General features: G+C 34.8%; 1 protein-coding gene across 5 annotated transcripts in view; it reads left to right on the top strand.

Moving 5' to 3' along the window:
• The window catches only part of LOC6050607 (nephrin), a 426239-nt gene that overhangs the window by 335024 nt on the left and 74774 nt on the right, over positions 1-16441 (top strand). For all 5 annotated transcript variants that reach the window (XM_038266076.1, XM_038266070.1, XM_038266071.1 and 2 more), the window contains exon 6: positions 12996-13147. In XM_038266076.1, coding sequence (XP_038122004.1) covers positions 12996-13147 — 152 coding nt within the window. The remainder of the gene's footprint in view (positions 1-12995; positions 13148-16441) is intronic.

The following is a 16441-nucleotide window of genomic DNA, read 5'->3' on the forward strand; positions in this document are numbered from 1 at the left end:
AGTTAGTCAAATATGTTTTCTTATTTTCCATGTTGCCAGAAAAATTTCAACCTCTATTCCAACTTTTATGATAATTCCAAATTCATCCAAAATATCAATCTCAAAATACTGGTTTTAGAATATTTTAATGCATTTTATTTAGAGGCAAATTGAAAAAAAATACTAAAAATAAATTTAAAATAAAATCTGGATAAACGACTTGCTCTAACTTTCACGAAAGCAACAAACATTCGTGAAATTTTCCGATCTTTTCGAAAAAAATATTTTGAATTTTTTTAAATCAAGACTAGCATTTTTAATGGGCGTAAAATTCAATGGCCCTTTTAAAATGTTAGTCTTGATTTAAAAAAAAATCAAAATATTTTTTTCGAAAAGATCGGAAAATTTCACGAATGTTTCATGTATTAACATTGATAATCGGACCATTAGTTCTGAGATATCGTCATTAGAAAATGGTGGGTTATTTTGGTGAGATTAAGAAAACTTCAATTTTCTTGTTTCTTTTTCTTAAAGCGGCTCTATCTCAGCAACCCGAGGTCCAATCTTCAATGTCTCTTTGACAATTTTATAGCAAATTTTCTGAACCTCGTAAAAAAAATATTTTTAGAAATTTTCACTTATGGTCACTATTTTTAAAAATTGAAAAACTGCAAATATTTCGCTAAAATCAAACTTTCGGTGGCTATATCTTGAAAACGGAGCCCTTTATCAAAAAATCTAAGAAGTACTTTTCGATTGCAAATTTAAAAAAAATGTCAAACTTGTTTTTGCATGAAACTTCGTTTTTTTCCAAAAATCACTATTTTTTCAAAAAAATCATACCTCGGTGGCAGATTTTTTGACCATGTTTCTCTATGGTTCAAAAGTTGCGGATTTTCGTCCCCTAAAACATATCAAAAAATATCGAAAATAAAAAATACGTATTTTGGGAAATTGAGTTTTAGTGAAAAAAAAGTTGATTAAAAAATCTGCAGTTTTTTTTCCGTGTACCTATTTTTTTTTTTTCTCAAAAGTCCTCATGAATACCTACAACTTTGCTCAAGACACCAAATTGATCAGAAAATTCACTCAAAAGTTACAGCTGATTGAATGTTTACATACCATTTTTGTATGGACAGCAGCCAAAATTTGTATGGAGACTTGTATGGATGAACCAATCACACAAAATAGCTTATTTGGTCATAGGGAAGGCCCCCACAAAATTTGAGCCAAATCAAAAAATACAAATAAAATCCATTTTCGGTTTTGGTAGAGAATTGCTCAGAGGAAATGCTCGAAGCGATCTTATCAGGAAAATTAGAGGTGATAATCACTTATTTGTTCAATTTAGAAATAACACATATATATATATATATATATATATATATATATATATATATATATATATATATATATATATATATATATATATATATATATATATATATATATATATATATATATATATATATATATATATATATATATATATATATATATATATATATATATATAAATAGAAATAATAGCATGTTTTTCCATTCTTTAAGATTTTCATCAGAAACATCAGATCAAAAACAAATGCATTGTCATGCAAACGTTATAATTTATTGCCGCCTTTTTTGAAAAATATTTTTAAAAAATGTCCGATTTTAATCCAGTAACAAGCCTAAGTCGAAAAAGACGTCACCACAAAAAAAAACCTACGAAAGGGGCGGAGAAAAGAAGGGTTTGAGCGCGCCCTTTATCAGTGAGTTTTTTCACACTTGTGCTTTTGAATAATGTGGCTTGACCGTCGTGGGGAAAAAATCCTGGAAACGACCAACTTTTGGACATTGTTCCGGATTTTCAAAGTTGACTTCTTACTGGGTGGTGTGGGAGTGATACTGACCGTTACTTTATGACTTGCTGAATTGTTTTTATTCAAACGAGAATTCTTTTCTTTTTGTTTTTGGCAAGTGGCGAAAAAAAGGATTTAAAATTGGTTGTTGAATTTCTTTTTAAAAAGGCAAGCTTTAAACAGGAATGGCATGAGTTAAGGAACAGGAACAGGAACAGGAACAGGAACAGGAACAGGAACAGGAACAGGAACAGGAACAGGAACAGGAACAGGAACAGGAACAGGAACAGGAACAGGAACAGGAACAGGAACAGGAACAGGAACAGGAACAGGAACAGGAACAGGAACAGGAACAGGAACAGGAACAGGAACAGGAACAGGAACAGGAACAGGAACAGGAACAGGAACAGGAACAGGAACAGGAACAGGAACAGGAACAGGAACAGGAACAGGAACAGGAACAGGAACAGGAACAGGAACAGGAACAGGAACAGGAACAGGAACAGGAACAGGAACAGGAACAGGAACAGGAACAGGAACAGGAACAGGAACAGGAACAGGAACAGGAACAGGAACAGGAACAGGAACAGGAACAGGAACAGGAACAGGAACAGGAACAGGAACAGGAACAGGAACAGGAACAGGAACAGGAACAGGAACAGGAACAGGAACAGGAACAGGAACAGGAACAGGAACAGGAACAGGAACAGGAACAGGAACAGGAACAGGAACAGGAACAGGAACAGGAACAGGAACAGGAACAGGAACAGGAACAGGAACAGGAACAGGAACAGGAACAGGAACAGGAACAGGAACAGGAACAGGAACAGGAACAGGAACAGGAACAGGAACAGGAACAGGAACAGGAACAGGAACAGGAACAGGAACAGGAACAGGAACAGGAACAGGAACAGGAACAGGAACAGGAACAGGAACAGGAACAGGAACAGGAACAGGAACAGGAACAGGAACAGGAACAGGAACAGGAACAGGAACAGGAACAGGAACAGGAACAGGAACAGGAACAGGAACAGGAACAGGAATCTAAACTTTTATAGGAACCAAGAACTCTGATTTTTTTTAAATTAAAAATCCACACTTTAAGAAGACTGCCCTTCTCAACTTGTACATTCCAATCGCTCGAAAAGTAACAAAAAGTAACTCAATCGAATGAACTTGTTTCTGTTTTTCACTTCTCGCCGCAACCCAGCTCTTTTCTTTGCCCCTCTGGCCAGCAGAAAACTTTTCGTAATTGGACGCGCGCGGTTCAGGGATCTTCCAAACTCGCCAGTTATCCTGGACCTCCCAGAGGGTGGCGCGGTCGGTTGGTTTGGCGTAAAAGTTTATTATTGTTTTCTGTGATAGCAGATTAATCAACTTTTTGTTTGCCATTTTCTCAGCCTCCTCCCGCCTCGTGCCTTCCGGGGGTGGACTCTTCCTCGGCTATTGCGTGGTGCCATCGAAAGCCAAAAGCAAACGAATTTTGTCTCATTTTCATCTGTTTGCACCGGTGCTTTCCCCCCCGCAGGACGTTTTTCGGTGGTGGTGTTTGCGTATAACTTTCCTGGTGGGAAAGGTTGGAGTGGAGGTCGGGATTGTGAAAGGTCACTGAGTCCCGAGGAGGTGGGAATTTCTGTATCGGAAAATGTAGTGAAATTTAAGCTAAACTTTGTAAAATTCCATTGTTTTCGAGATGTCTTATTTTTGTTTCTACAAATTTAAAAAAAAATTATCCTGGCCATTAATGTTCATATTGCCACATATATTTTTCAAAATATAAAAATGTGCAGTTTCCAAAAATCAAAAATTCATGATTTTTGCATGAAATTTGAACACCAAACTTGCCAAAATTAGACATTAATCCGCATACCTGCTCCGCCCACCATGCCCCAGCCCTGAAGCAGGTCGTGCCACTTGAATTTTAATTGAGCGCGATCTCAATCGCCAAAGTGGCGGCAGCCAGTTGTTGAATTCTAATTGAATTTTGGCCGAATCTCCGCGCGCAAGAAAACGGTTCGCCCCCTCTCAAGTGGCAATTTGTGCCCATCGGGCAGGGCTTTTCACGGAAAAATCAATATTATCGCACTGATGATGATGGGTTTGGCTTGCGGGGGGAGAGGGAGGGGGCACTCATCCCCGTACTACTCGAGAGAGCGAGAAAGCTTTCGCTCCAATATCATTATCGTTATCAGATTCGGCCGCGGAAATGATGGAACTTTTCAATTACGGTCAAAATGGCAAAACGCTGTAAACCGGGGTTGGAAAACGCAGCCGATGATCGAAGGCAAGTGCGGATTGGACAGTGGGTTGAGAGAAAGGTTTTTGTCAGTTTTATCAGTAGATATTTTTAATGATATGCTTCATTTCTTAAACTCTTATTTCTTTTAACTTGTTTAAAACATTGTGAAAAGATATTTGATTTGCGATAAGTCAATCTCGACAAAAACCATTCTTGGAATATTTGAGATTTTATAAAATTACATGAAAATTAAAACAAAAATACGATTTTTGCCAAATGCAAACGACGTGACGTGAGTGAGAAGGAAGAATTTGAACGACGGGAAAAGTTGCCACCCATTTTTGTGAAAACATCGTCATCGGACTCGGTGCGAAAGTGGTTGACCGGGTTTATCAAATCTGGTGCTTTACGAGCTTCCATTCGCTTGTGTGCTGATGGACTCAAAATTCTGCTACCTACCAGAAAGGATTACAACTACGTTCGGGATTTCCTGAACAACACAAAGATTGAATACTACAGTCATGACGATCCAGGTAAACGCCCCATGAAACAGGTCCTCCGAGGCCTGTACGACATGGATGTGAGTGTGTTGAAAGAAGAGCTCAAAACTCTTAAGTTGAACGTGATCGAAGTCTTCAAGATGACGAGACACAACAAGGACATCAAGTATCGTGATCAACTGTACCTGGTTCATCTCGAGAGAGGATCGACAACGCCGTCTGAGCTGAAAGCATTTCGGGCAATTTTCAACATCATCGTGACTTGGGAACGTTATCGTCCAGTGCATCGTGACGTGACACAATGTTCGAACTGCTTGCAGTTTGGACATGGTGGAAGGAACTGTTTCATCAAGAGTCGTTGTGCAACCTGCGGAGGTGAGCACAAAACTCAAGCTTGCAACACAACCAACGAGAACATCGAAGCGAAATGCTTCAATTGCGGCGGCGACAATTCGACCAAGAATCGGAGCTGCCCAAAACGAGCTGAGTTTATAAAAATTCGGCAGCAAGCGACGACGAGGCACCAACCAAATCGTCGTAAAACACCACCAACTTTCACGGACGTGGATTTTCCTGCTTTGGCGTCACCTGGAGCGGGATCTGTTCGAATGGTTCCAAATCTGCAGCCATTGCCGTTGAATCAGCGGCAAAAAGTTGCAGAAAATACAATACCTCCAGGCTTCAGTCAGCAACCGAGGGAAAACCAACCAGCATCAACGGGTGAAGGCAGTAGTGACCTGTTTTCACCACAAGAACTTCTGAACATTTTCATCGAGATGACAACAACACTGCGTGGTTGGAAAACTCGTGCAGAACAAGTAAGAACGCTTGAGGATTTATCTTAAAATACAGTTCGTAGTTTACTCGTTCTAATGATTTTGAATATTTCAATGAATTTACTGTTTTTAGTTTTAAGTTAGGATTAGTTGTTAACGATATTTTTTTTTCTTTTTTACCCAAATGTATTCGATTCAATGCAAAAATGTAAAACAATTTGAAGTAAATAAATGAATGTGAACAGTTAATAATAAAACGAAAAATACAACAAAGATAAAGAGCACTTAGCCATACCACTTAGAATGTAAATGAAATGTAATTATTATAAGAAAGTTCAATAAAGACATATTTAATTTCAAAAAAAAAATTCTTTGACCTAGTAATGAATTTTGGAATCAATACTATTTTTTTCAGAAAATCGAAATATATGTCGCAAAACATTTTTCAACTTCATTTTTCGATGTTAAATCGAATTTTTAAATCAAAAAGTACTCAAGTGAAATTTTGATAAAGTGCGCCGTTTTCAAGTTATAGCCATTTATAGGTAACTTTTTTGAAAACAGTCGCAGTAATTCATTATTTTAATAAGTGCTCATGTTTAACCACTTTTGAATAAAATATTTTTGAAAAGCTGAGAAAATTCTCTTTATTTTGCTTTTTTGAACATAGTTGATACGACCCTGTCTTACTAAAATATTGCCATGCAAAGATTTTCAAAACAAGAAAATTGATATTTCCTAAGTTTCAAAGTTTTTTTTTTAAATGTTAGTCTCGGTTAAAAAACAATTCAAATATTGTTTTCGGAAAAAAACGGAAAATTTCACCAATGTTCCAAAATTTAACATTGAAAATCGGATGAAAAAATACAAAAAAAAAAATTAAAATTCAATTGAATTCGGTTTTATGGGTGAATAATCAAGATACAATGAGTAATTTTGAAGTTCATTACAGAGTTTTGGAGTTCCTTTCAGCTGTGTGTTGCATCATAATCCATTTTGGAACAATAATTTCTTTTACTAAGGCACTAGCAAGAGTAAGAAAAATTTTAAAAAAAAAACTTACAGAAATTGCAAAGGAAAGGGGATAGAGGAAGAGAAAGCTTATATCTAGATCACAGGTTATTTATCCTTTGTAGATGTGTTTGATCATCAGTTCCCCAAGGTCCAGGAATTGTTCCGCCTTGTTCCGGCAGCCTCGGTTAAAAAAATTTCAAATATTTTTTTCGGAAAAATTGGAAAATTTAACCACTGTTCCCAGAGCCGTACCTTGGGTCTACGGCGCCCTTGGCGAAGCATCAATTTGGCGCCCCTCCCAAATTAACAAGCATTTTGATAAATTGATATTGATTTTTAATTATTGCTTCAATATGAGTTTTATTTTTATTTTGAATTTGTTATTTTTTAAGTTAAGTGAAATAAACACGTTTTAGAGGGGGTGGGCTGGTTTTTTAAAGTGTTATCCAAAATGCTTTTCATATTTGATAGTGGATATTTATATTAATCGTATCATATCTTCATCATATCATATCATGCATTGGGAGTGAGACTGGGCCAGAGTGATTCTTTTCTCATATTTCTGTTTGAAGGGTTGTGTAGGGGATATCTTGAAGATACTTTTCTGAGAAAAAAAAAACACTTCCAAAAAATAAATCCTGAGATCCTGACATTCAGGTAGCTGTTTACATTTGAGATACGTCTTGGCCAAAAATTACATCTCAAAAAATCAACCTCTTAAAATATTATTTTGAAATTGCTATCGAAATTGCAAAATGTTTAAAAATCTCCACTTTCTACATAACCGATTCTATCGAACAAGTTGCGATGCTATACTTGAACTGGTATCGAAAAGAAAAGAATGAATAACATTTCCAAATCAAGCCAAATCAGCGCCAGGCTCGTGCCAACATTTTCAATGGGGAGATGCAAATGATTTGGGCCAACCGCTAGTTTTAAATCCAATAAGGTTGGTAAATTCCATGGGTTCAAGGCTCTTTACACCCAGCACTACAAAATGTTCTTTTTAATGGGACTGATCATTCAAGAATTTAAGAACTCTACGAGATTGGAACATGACAACTTGTTTCCCGTCCATTAAGTCTAATTAAAAGTAGATCTCCAAAAATCACTTCCTTTTCAAAACAAAACAGAAAATTTCTGACAAGGACTTTTCTGAATTTTCCCCAGAAACCACCAGTTTGCTGCGATTTGTTTGGCGGGTTTTAAAAATCATCCATGTCAAACGGCGGGATATAAAAGTCATTGTTTTTGTTTTTGACATTAGTTTACATGAAGAATAATTGCAATTGGAGAAAAATTCAGAAACACAGTTATTGTATGTTTTATTGTTCATATAAAATGAGATAGATTGAATTGAAAATTTATTACAGGAGTTAAGTTGGCTAAATATTTTCTGAGATTTCATAAAATTGATAATGATAGCAGTTTTTTGTTTTTTTTTTTTTTAATTTATTTCTCAGATAAATGCACAGAATTAAATGCTCAATCATAACAAATTTTGCTATAACTTGTTAGCAAATTTTATATTTTTAAGCCTGCATAATTTGATCTGATCTAGTCTTAATTTGATTGTATAAGCAAAGAACTTTCCCGGATTCGAAAAATAATTAGCTAATTTGGCTTTGGATTTCATTTCGATAATTACAACGAAAAATGAAAAAAATCCTTCTCCAAAATTAAAAAAAAAATAATTCGATGACCGTGTGCTATCTTGTTCTATCTAGATGGGAATCCCAGCAAGCTTAGCTCAAAAGAGCACACCGGCATCGAAGTATAATTTATCAACATGCAGCGACAGAACAAAATTTCGTCAAAATCTATTTAGGCCTTTGCAAATATTTTTTGAAGTTTATGTCCCTCGACTATGACCAAAAAAATAAAACAGTTAAAAAATTTAAATTACAGGTAACGGTTTCAACATTTCAATGAAAAAAGTGTTTTAAAATGCATTATAAACCCCCCAAGTAGCACATTTCGAGCCAAACATTTCATTAGGGCACAAAACCAAAACGTAAACATTTGGGATTATTCCACTATTCCATTCATTAGTACACTCCCTACATGCCCTCCAAGAATCAGATTGATAGCAAACAATTTACCATTGAAAAAATCAAAAACAAAAAAGGGCACATAACAATTTTCACTCCAAACCCAAAATATTATTTTTTATTATGAGTTTTATGGCGAAAATCAACATAAATTAAGAAGCAGTAAAGCAGAGTTAAGGGGTTACATACATGTAAATCGGCAAAAATGTCAGAGGTTGATTGAGCGCACATATAAACTTTTTTTTATTTGTTTTCAGGGCATAAAAATATATATTTTCATCTACTAACAAAACAAATTTGAAGCCATTTGGTTGTATCGTTGCCGAGATATAGCTATTTGAAGTTAGCAGTTTTAAAAAACGGGTGCCACGATATCTCAACACTGCTCTGACCAAATTGGCTCAAAATTTTGGTGAAGACTCGTCAAACTATTTCCGTGTGCATGACGAAGGCCGATTTTCAAAAAGTTTATTTTAAATTAAGATAAAAATATTTTTATGTTTTTCATTTAAAAAATCGTCAATATTTGATTTTTGTATTTTTCTAAAAAGCAAAATTTAAAAATCGGGCTTCGTCATGCACACGGGATATATCTTGAGAGCCTTCACCTCAAATTTCAGCCAATTTGGTCCATCCCATCTCGAGATATCGTGGCACCCGTAAATCAACTCGGTGTTTAGAGAAAAACGTTCACAGATTTTGACAGTTCGCTTTGCGCATGGCAAAATTGTAAACTTAAATCGTCTCTTACTCAGTTCAGTCATGAAATATCTTCATGAAACTTTCAGGAGTGATTGAAAATCATCTTTTTAGTGGATTCAATAAATTTTCTGTAACATGAAATTTGGTGATTTTCTACATGTATGTAACCCCTTAAGGATAATGATGTGTTTTATCGAATCATCAGTAAAAATACCATCAGTCATGCTTATTTTTTAAATAGGAATTGAAACAAGTTGTCCATTTTTTGCAAGCGATTTTCTCGAATCGCGGTTTTTGCTTTTGTGCTCTAATGAAATGTTTGGCTCGATTTGTTCGCCAAGAGATTTCCGAACTGGTTGTTGAACTCATTTACTATGTTTTTCGAACGTCCCGAGAACTCTTGAATGCTGGAAAAAGCGCACGTTTTTCTTTTGTTGAACATCTCTTCATCCGTTAGAAAAGTCCGTGTTTCGAGCTAGTTTTGCAAGTGTCATACTTGCATAGAGAACGTTTTTTGAACATGTCATAAGAACTCATGACCATAAGACACTGAACACATTAACAACTTGTTTACGAGAAATCCCAGCTGAAACCAAAGGTTACATCTACTATGTTATCATGTTCAGCAAACTGGAATGAATCATCATGTCTGCAAATGTCATTTTGCTTTTCGAGTTCTACAAGCATGTTTAATTTAAGTCAGAATAAACTTCAAAATGAACTATTCTTAATCCGTTGCTAGATTTGGCATTTGTGTTATAATGGTTTTTGATCAAAATGTGAACATTTGATTGGTGGGTCTCGTGGCGCAGGGGTAGCGGCTTCGGCTGCCGATCCCGATGATGCTATGAGACGCGGGTTCGATTCCCGCGGGTTCGATTCCCGCCGTTTCAAAAGTTTTTAAGTATCGACGAATTTTATGTTTTGATAAAAAAAAAAGTAAAAAAATATAAAGATAAGACATTTTTATTAATTTTGAGTGATTTGCCCATACGATTTTTGAGAATATATTTCATCATTTATTTTTTTTAAATTATGTTTCGCATTGATTTTTATTTGTATCTGTATTTATTTGTTTATTTTTAATTCGTAAAATCATATTTTATATTCTAAAAAAATATTTTTGTGCGCAAAACTATACAAATAATTTCAAACCTTGATAAAATATTAATTTTTGGTTTTATCTTAAAGAAAATGGATTGTTTTTCATTATCAAAGCTTTTTAGACGATTTAAAAAGTAAACAACACTGGTTAAGCTAAAACATAAAAAGTGATGTGCTCTGAAAAACATTTTTTTCTTAAACAAATCATGTTGGTCTTATTGGTGAAAATTTACAGCAGTTTTCCAATTTCAAAACCATTGTATTTTGAAAATTCAATGCACGAAGTTGATTATAAAAGAAGAAATCGTGCTGAAATTATTACAAAGGCCATTTTTTTAACTCTGGAATGTAAAAATTTCAAAAGAAAGGTAAATATATGTTTTAATGTTAAAATAATTCCCATTTCATAGAATATTGTGATTCACAGCCAAATTAACGTGATAATAACATATAGTGGGACATTTTTGTAGTCTGGAAGGTATGACTTAATCTTCATAACACAACGGTCCAAACTTTAACGTGTATTTATTTTGAGAATTTCTTTTAAAACTTCTTTAACATTCTGTCGCTCGAGCGCCCCTTCTTCGATGAAAAAAATAATTTAGCATAAAGTATGAATTTTCCAAAAACACTTCAGTAGAAATATTCATACAATTGACTTTGGCGCCCCTGAATATTGTTTTTATATTTTAAACCAAATTAGTTAATTGTAATTCTATTTTACAATTCGGCGCCCTTTCTGTTTCAAATATCTAATGAAGATGTTATAGCTGACATGAAAATTATGTACAATCATCGATTTTGGCGCCCCCCAAGGGCTGGCGCCCTTGGCGGTCGCCAACTGCGCCAACCCCTAGGTACGGCGCTGACTGTTCCAAAATTTAACATTGAAAATCGTATAAAAAAATACATCGAACATCGACATCGAAAATTTTCAAAAATTCAAAAGATTTTTAAATCAACCCAAACATGCTAAAAATGATTCTAAACGCAGGGGAATTCATTTTAAATTGATTTTAACTAATTGCACTTAAATTTTCATAAAAATATTTAAGTTTTTTGAAAAAATATTTTTTTGCCCCTTGATTTTTCGGGCCAACTTTGAAGGGGGGGGGGGACAAAAACTTTAAATAAAATTTGTACCAGCCTTACTCAAAATGTTCACGAACCGTCATCAGGCGAGATTGGGTCATTCTAAAATGCTAAAGTTTGTATGATCTCACCCCCAGACCCTATGTCATCCTTGATAGTTTAAGTTTATTTTTGAAAAAAAGCATCAAATGATCGAGGTTTTTCATACCTTTCGAAAGTAATAATTCTATTTTCAATTATTTTAATTTTCACAATGTTTGAAAAAAATATTCAAAATTTTAGTCAATCTTTTTAGGAATTAAATGATAGGGAATTTTTCATACATTTTGGTAGTCATATTTTTTTGCGGAAATACTTAATATTTTCAAAAATTATGAATATGAAATGATCAAAAATTATTCACACTTTTCGAATGAGAAGTGAAAATGTTCGAATAAGATGCTCTTAAAAATTATGAAACTTTGTATTTTTTAAAAGATACTCAATTTTTTTCAAAATTCGTATTTTTCTGATTTTTATGTGAATTTAATTGCAATAGACAGCTGATATCATTTCGAATCTTAACACTCTGGCCAAAGTCAAGGACGCGGGAGAAAAATAAATTACAACGAATATTTGTGAAAAACTTGAATCAAATAAGTGTTTAAAAGTGTTTTTTACAAAGGCCTACTTATTTGGCAATCGTTAGTTTTAAAAATATCTTTTTGCAATCCCGCTGTGAAACAACTTGCTTTTCCAGTCATTCTTGAACGACGAAATAGCTTACATTTCTGTACCAAAAATAACAGAATAGAATAGCAACACTTTTCAAAACAAATGCTGAAAAGTAACACTTTTCAACATTTTTTGATTTAAACGATTTATTGACAAAATACATGAAAATATGACTTAAAATTTCACTCAGTGTGTGTTTTTCGGATTTGCAAAAATGTTGAATGGATCTCGTTGCAAAACTTGATTTTTTCAGCACTCTTCGTGTTTCGAATTTTCCCGCCAAGACCAATAAGCCGAAAACCTAACCTAAAATTTGTGATCCGGTCGTAGGATGCACTCATTACAACTTTTAATCATACGTCTATACCTACACATACACTAAAAATTTAGTTTTGAGTCGATATGTATTTATTTTTTGAGGTGTTTTCCGTAAACTTCTATAATGAAAACTCCAGTCGACTTTTCAACTTTGATCTTTCCCTTTTAACCTTAACTGAAATATATATTTTTTTAATAAAAAAAAAGTCGTTTGAAATATGTATTCTAAATTTTCTTAATAAATTAATAGATTAACAAAGATCAATTTTGTCCGCTAGCTTGACTGTGGTTCGTCCCACGCCTTAATTGAATCATCACATTCCACTGGATATTGACAAACAAGAACAGAAAAAATAAAACCACCCAGTCCATTTCATATTCCGTCAGCAAACCACCCAACTGCGTAACTGACAAGACTCCTTCATCAACCGGGGCGTAATGCACATTGACGAGTCCCCGGGGAGATTGCCGCCACTGCTGCTGTGTCATCCTGAGCCACAAATCCGACTCGAAATCCACACTCCATTAGGCAGACACACAGAACCGGCTCTCGTTCTTTTGCAAGATCTTGAAATTTCGGCATTTGTCACAGTGACTTGGCGTCTTTGGAGAGGGATTTCAGCAAGATTTGTAAGATTTTTTCTTCTTTCTCACACCTTTCAACAGTGCGCCCCCTGCTGGTGAGCTTGCCGGGCAAGAACCGGGCCCTGTCCGCGAACCACACGTACGACCTGCAGTGCGAGGTGCACGGGTCCCGGCCGGCCCCGATAGTCACCTGGTGGAAGGGCAGCGTCCAGATGCGGGGACACCAGGAAACGGTGAGTAGTTTGATTGTTTTAGTAAAAATCATTAAAAAATTGTAAAATTATGACGAAGAATAGGAATTCGAACAAAAATCGTCTCGTTACTGAATGTGCAATTAATCATACTAGATAACTACAAAAATTGAAAACAACAAAAATTAAAACACACCTACCAATCAGCACCCACCAACACCACAAAACACACTGCACATTAAGGCCGAAAACGATGACCAATTTTCAATTAAGTGTCGCGGTGGTCACGCGGTTCAGTGATCGTAAATCACACACACACACCCACAGGGGTGATCCGTAAACCACGTGGATACTATTGAGAAAAAATCATTTTTGAATTTCAGCTTTTTTGCATCGAGCGTGAAAAATCACCAAAGTCCTATCCCCATCCTAATTTGTCTACGTGGTTTGTGAATTCCCCCCCCCCCCCACGCCCACAAACTATTTTGACAGGTCGTCTCCCCGGTAGTTGTAGTGGGGAATGTTTGCGGATTTTGAGTGGGGCTTTGTGATAGTTGTAAACATTGGGAAATGAAACGATTGGTGGTGGTGGTGCTGGTGGGTGAGTTGATGATCGTTTTGTGGTTTTTATGATACAGACTGGAACAATGGGACGATGCTGAAATAAATATTTGAGCAAATTATCTCATAAGAATAAATGCACCCACTTAGAGGATATGGGTAATTTATAAAAAACAAGCTATGCTTCTAACATATAAGTCTGGAGTTTTTTTTGAAAAGGACCAATAAACCAAATTTCCAGTTTTGGCTTTTTGGGTGTTTTTTGATACCCCTGACTCAAGGCGGAAATATAAAATTGAATGTAAACAAATATTAATTTGAATGAAAATATTATCCCTGCAGATAAATTTTGCGATACCGAGGGTACTGTGATTAAATTTTCTCAATTTAAATATTTAAATATGTTTAAACTTTGAAAAATAAGTTCAATGCGTATAACCCAAGGTTGTCAACCTTATCATTGTTCTATCGTTATCGAAAGATGTTTATTCTACTTGTGATAACCAAAAACTCATTGAAAAAAACTTCTATATACTATTTTCAGTAAAAGGAAACATATAATTTTACTTGACTTATAAGTTCAAAAGTTTTTTTCAATTGTAGTGTCCATAAACCTGAAAATTATCAACGCGCGAACATCAACTTTGCACTAGAAATTCAGGATTAATGATAATCTTTACACAATTTTGTGGCGTTTAACACACATTATGCAAAATATAAAATGTTGAGTTTAAAAAACGGTATTTTATAGTTGAGTAGTTCTCTAGGATTTCGGTCATTCGATTTTTTTTGTATTTTTTAATCCGACTGAAACTTTTTTGGTGCCTTCGGTATGCCCAAAGAAGCCATTTTGCATCATTAGTTTGTCCATAAAATTTTCCATACAAATTTGGCAGCTGTCCATACAAAAATGATGTATGAAAATTCAAAAATCTGTATCTTTTGAAGGAATTTTTTGATCGATTTGGTGACTTCGGCAAAGTTGTAGGTATGGATACAGACTACACTGAAAAAAAAAAATGATTCACAGTAAAAAAAATTTGGTGACTTTTTTATTTAACTTTTTATCACTAAAACTTGATTTGCAAAAAAACACTATTTTTATATTTTTTTTATTTTTTGATATGTTTTAGAGGACATAAAATGCCAACTTTTCAGAAATTTCCAGGTTGGGCAAAAAATCTTTGAGCGAGTTATGAATTTTTGAATCAATATTGATTTATTCAAAAAATCGAAATATTGGTTGCAAAAATTTGTCAACTTCATTTTTCGATGTAAAATCAAATTTGCAATCAAAAAGTACTTTGGTGAAATTTTGATAAAGTGCTTAATATTGAATGTTTGGCTCTTTTGAAATGTTAGTCTTGATTTAAAAATTTTGAAAATATTGTTTTCGAAAAGATCAGAAAATTTAACAAATGTTTCATATATTAACATTGAAAATCGGACCATTAGTTGCTGAGATATCGACATTGAAAAATGGTGGGTTGTTTGGGTGATACTTAGAAAACATCAATTTTCTTGTTTTTATACCTTTGCATGACAATATCTCAGCAACTAAAGGTCGTATCAACAAAGTCCCAAGAAGAAGAATATAGAGAATTTTCTCAGCTTTTCAAAAATATTTTTTTCAGAAGTTTGCAAACATGTGCACTAATTTAAAAAAATGAAAAATTGCGACTATTTTCAAAAAAGTCACCTAAATATGGATTTAACTTGAAAACGGTGCACTTTATCAAAATTTCACTGAAGTACTTTTTGATTGCAAATTTGATTTTACATCGAAAAATAAAGTTAAGCATAGCATAAGCATAAGCATAAGCATAAGCATAAGCATAGGTGCCCACCCGCAGTTGCTACTCCGTTATTGACCAGGACCTCCAGAAGTTACATCCACGAGCCATGGAAGATGAGTGGGTGCTATCTTTCCTCGCTTCGCAACTTCTCAAAGGCCCCTATCATGCTGATCAATACCGGCGCCGGCCACGACCAGTGGTAGAGTCACGGGGAATTGGATGGGAATGTTAGTCCGATACTTGAGTGATAGAGACCGCCCAATCGACTGCTTCTCCGACAAAGTATCACATGAGTTTTGAGGGGGTTAGTAGATGGGTATGAGGTCAGGATTCACGAGTGGCAGTGATGTGACCATGAGCATTTTGTTTATCGGTTGAAAATTTAAAATCTTAGGCAGCCGGCTGCGGAAAGATAAATAATTGATTATTTAGAAAGCTTTTTTAATCGAACGCGTGCCAACCGAGCAGTAGTGCTATGGGCTGGACTTATCAGTATATTTTTACTGTTTGTATAATTTAGATAACGCGAGCAAATTTCAAAAATAGTAAATAAAAGACGCTTTACTCTTCATAAAATTGATAGTTTGATGAGTTAATAGTAAAACTGCCAGTTGGAATAAATTATTACGATCAACGAATATAAACGAAAAGAAAACAGGACACCACGTAAACGATTGTAATGAAATTGAAACAATAACTTAAACGAACTAAACCGGCGGCATGCTTCCAATCAACGATGCTAAAAGAAGAACTTATGAGAAATAAAATATCAAATAAAAGGCTCCGAAAAACGCGATGTAGAGTAATCGCGAGGTCCCGCTACTCACAATCGAATTAGAAAAAAAATCAAAAACGCGCGCTAAAAATTACAAATTATAAATTACGAAGGGACGATAGAAGAGGTCAAAAATTCTAAATTTTGCATTACGTAATAAAAGAACACTCCCCATGTGCATTGCATTGCACTGTATGGCACCAC

Source organism: Culex quinquefasciatus, chromosome 3 (genome assembly GCF_015732765.1).
Source record: "Culex quinquefasciatus strain JHB chromosome 3, VPISU_Cqui_1.0_pri_paternal, whole genome shotgun sequence".
Lineage (NCBI taxonomy): Eukaryota > Metazoa > Arthropoda > Insecta > Diptera > Culicidae > Culex > Culex quinquefasciatus.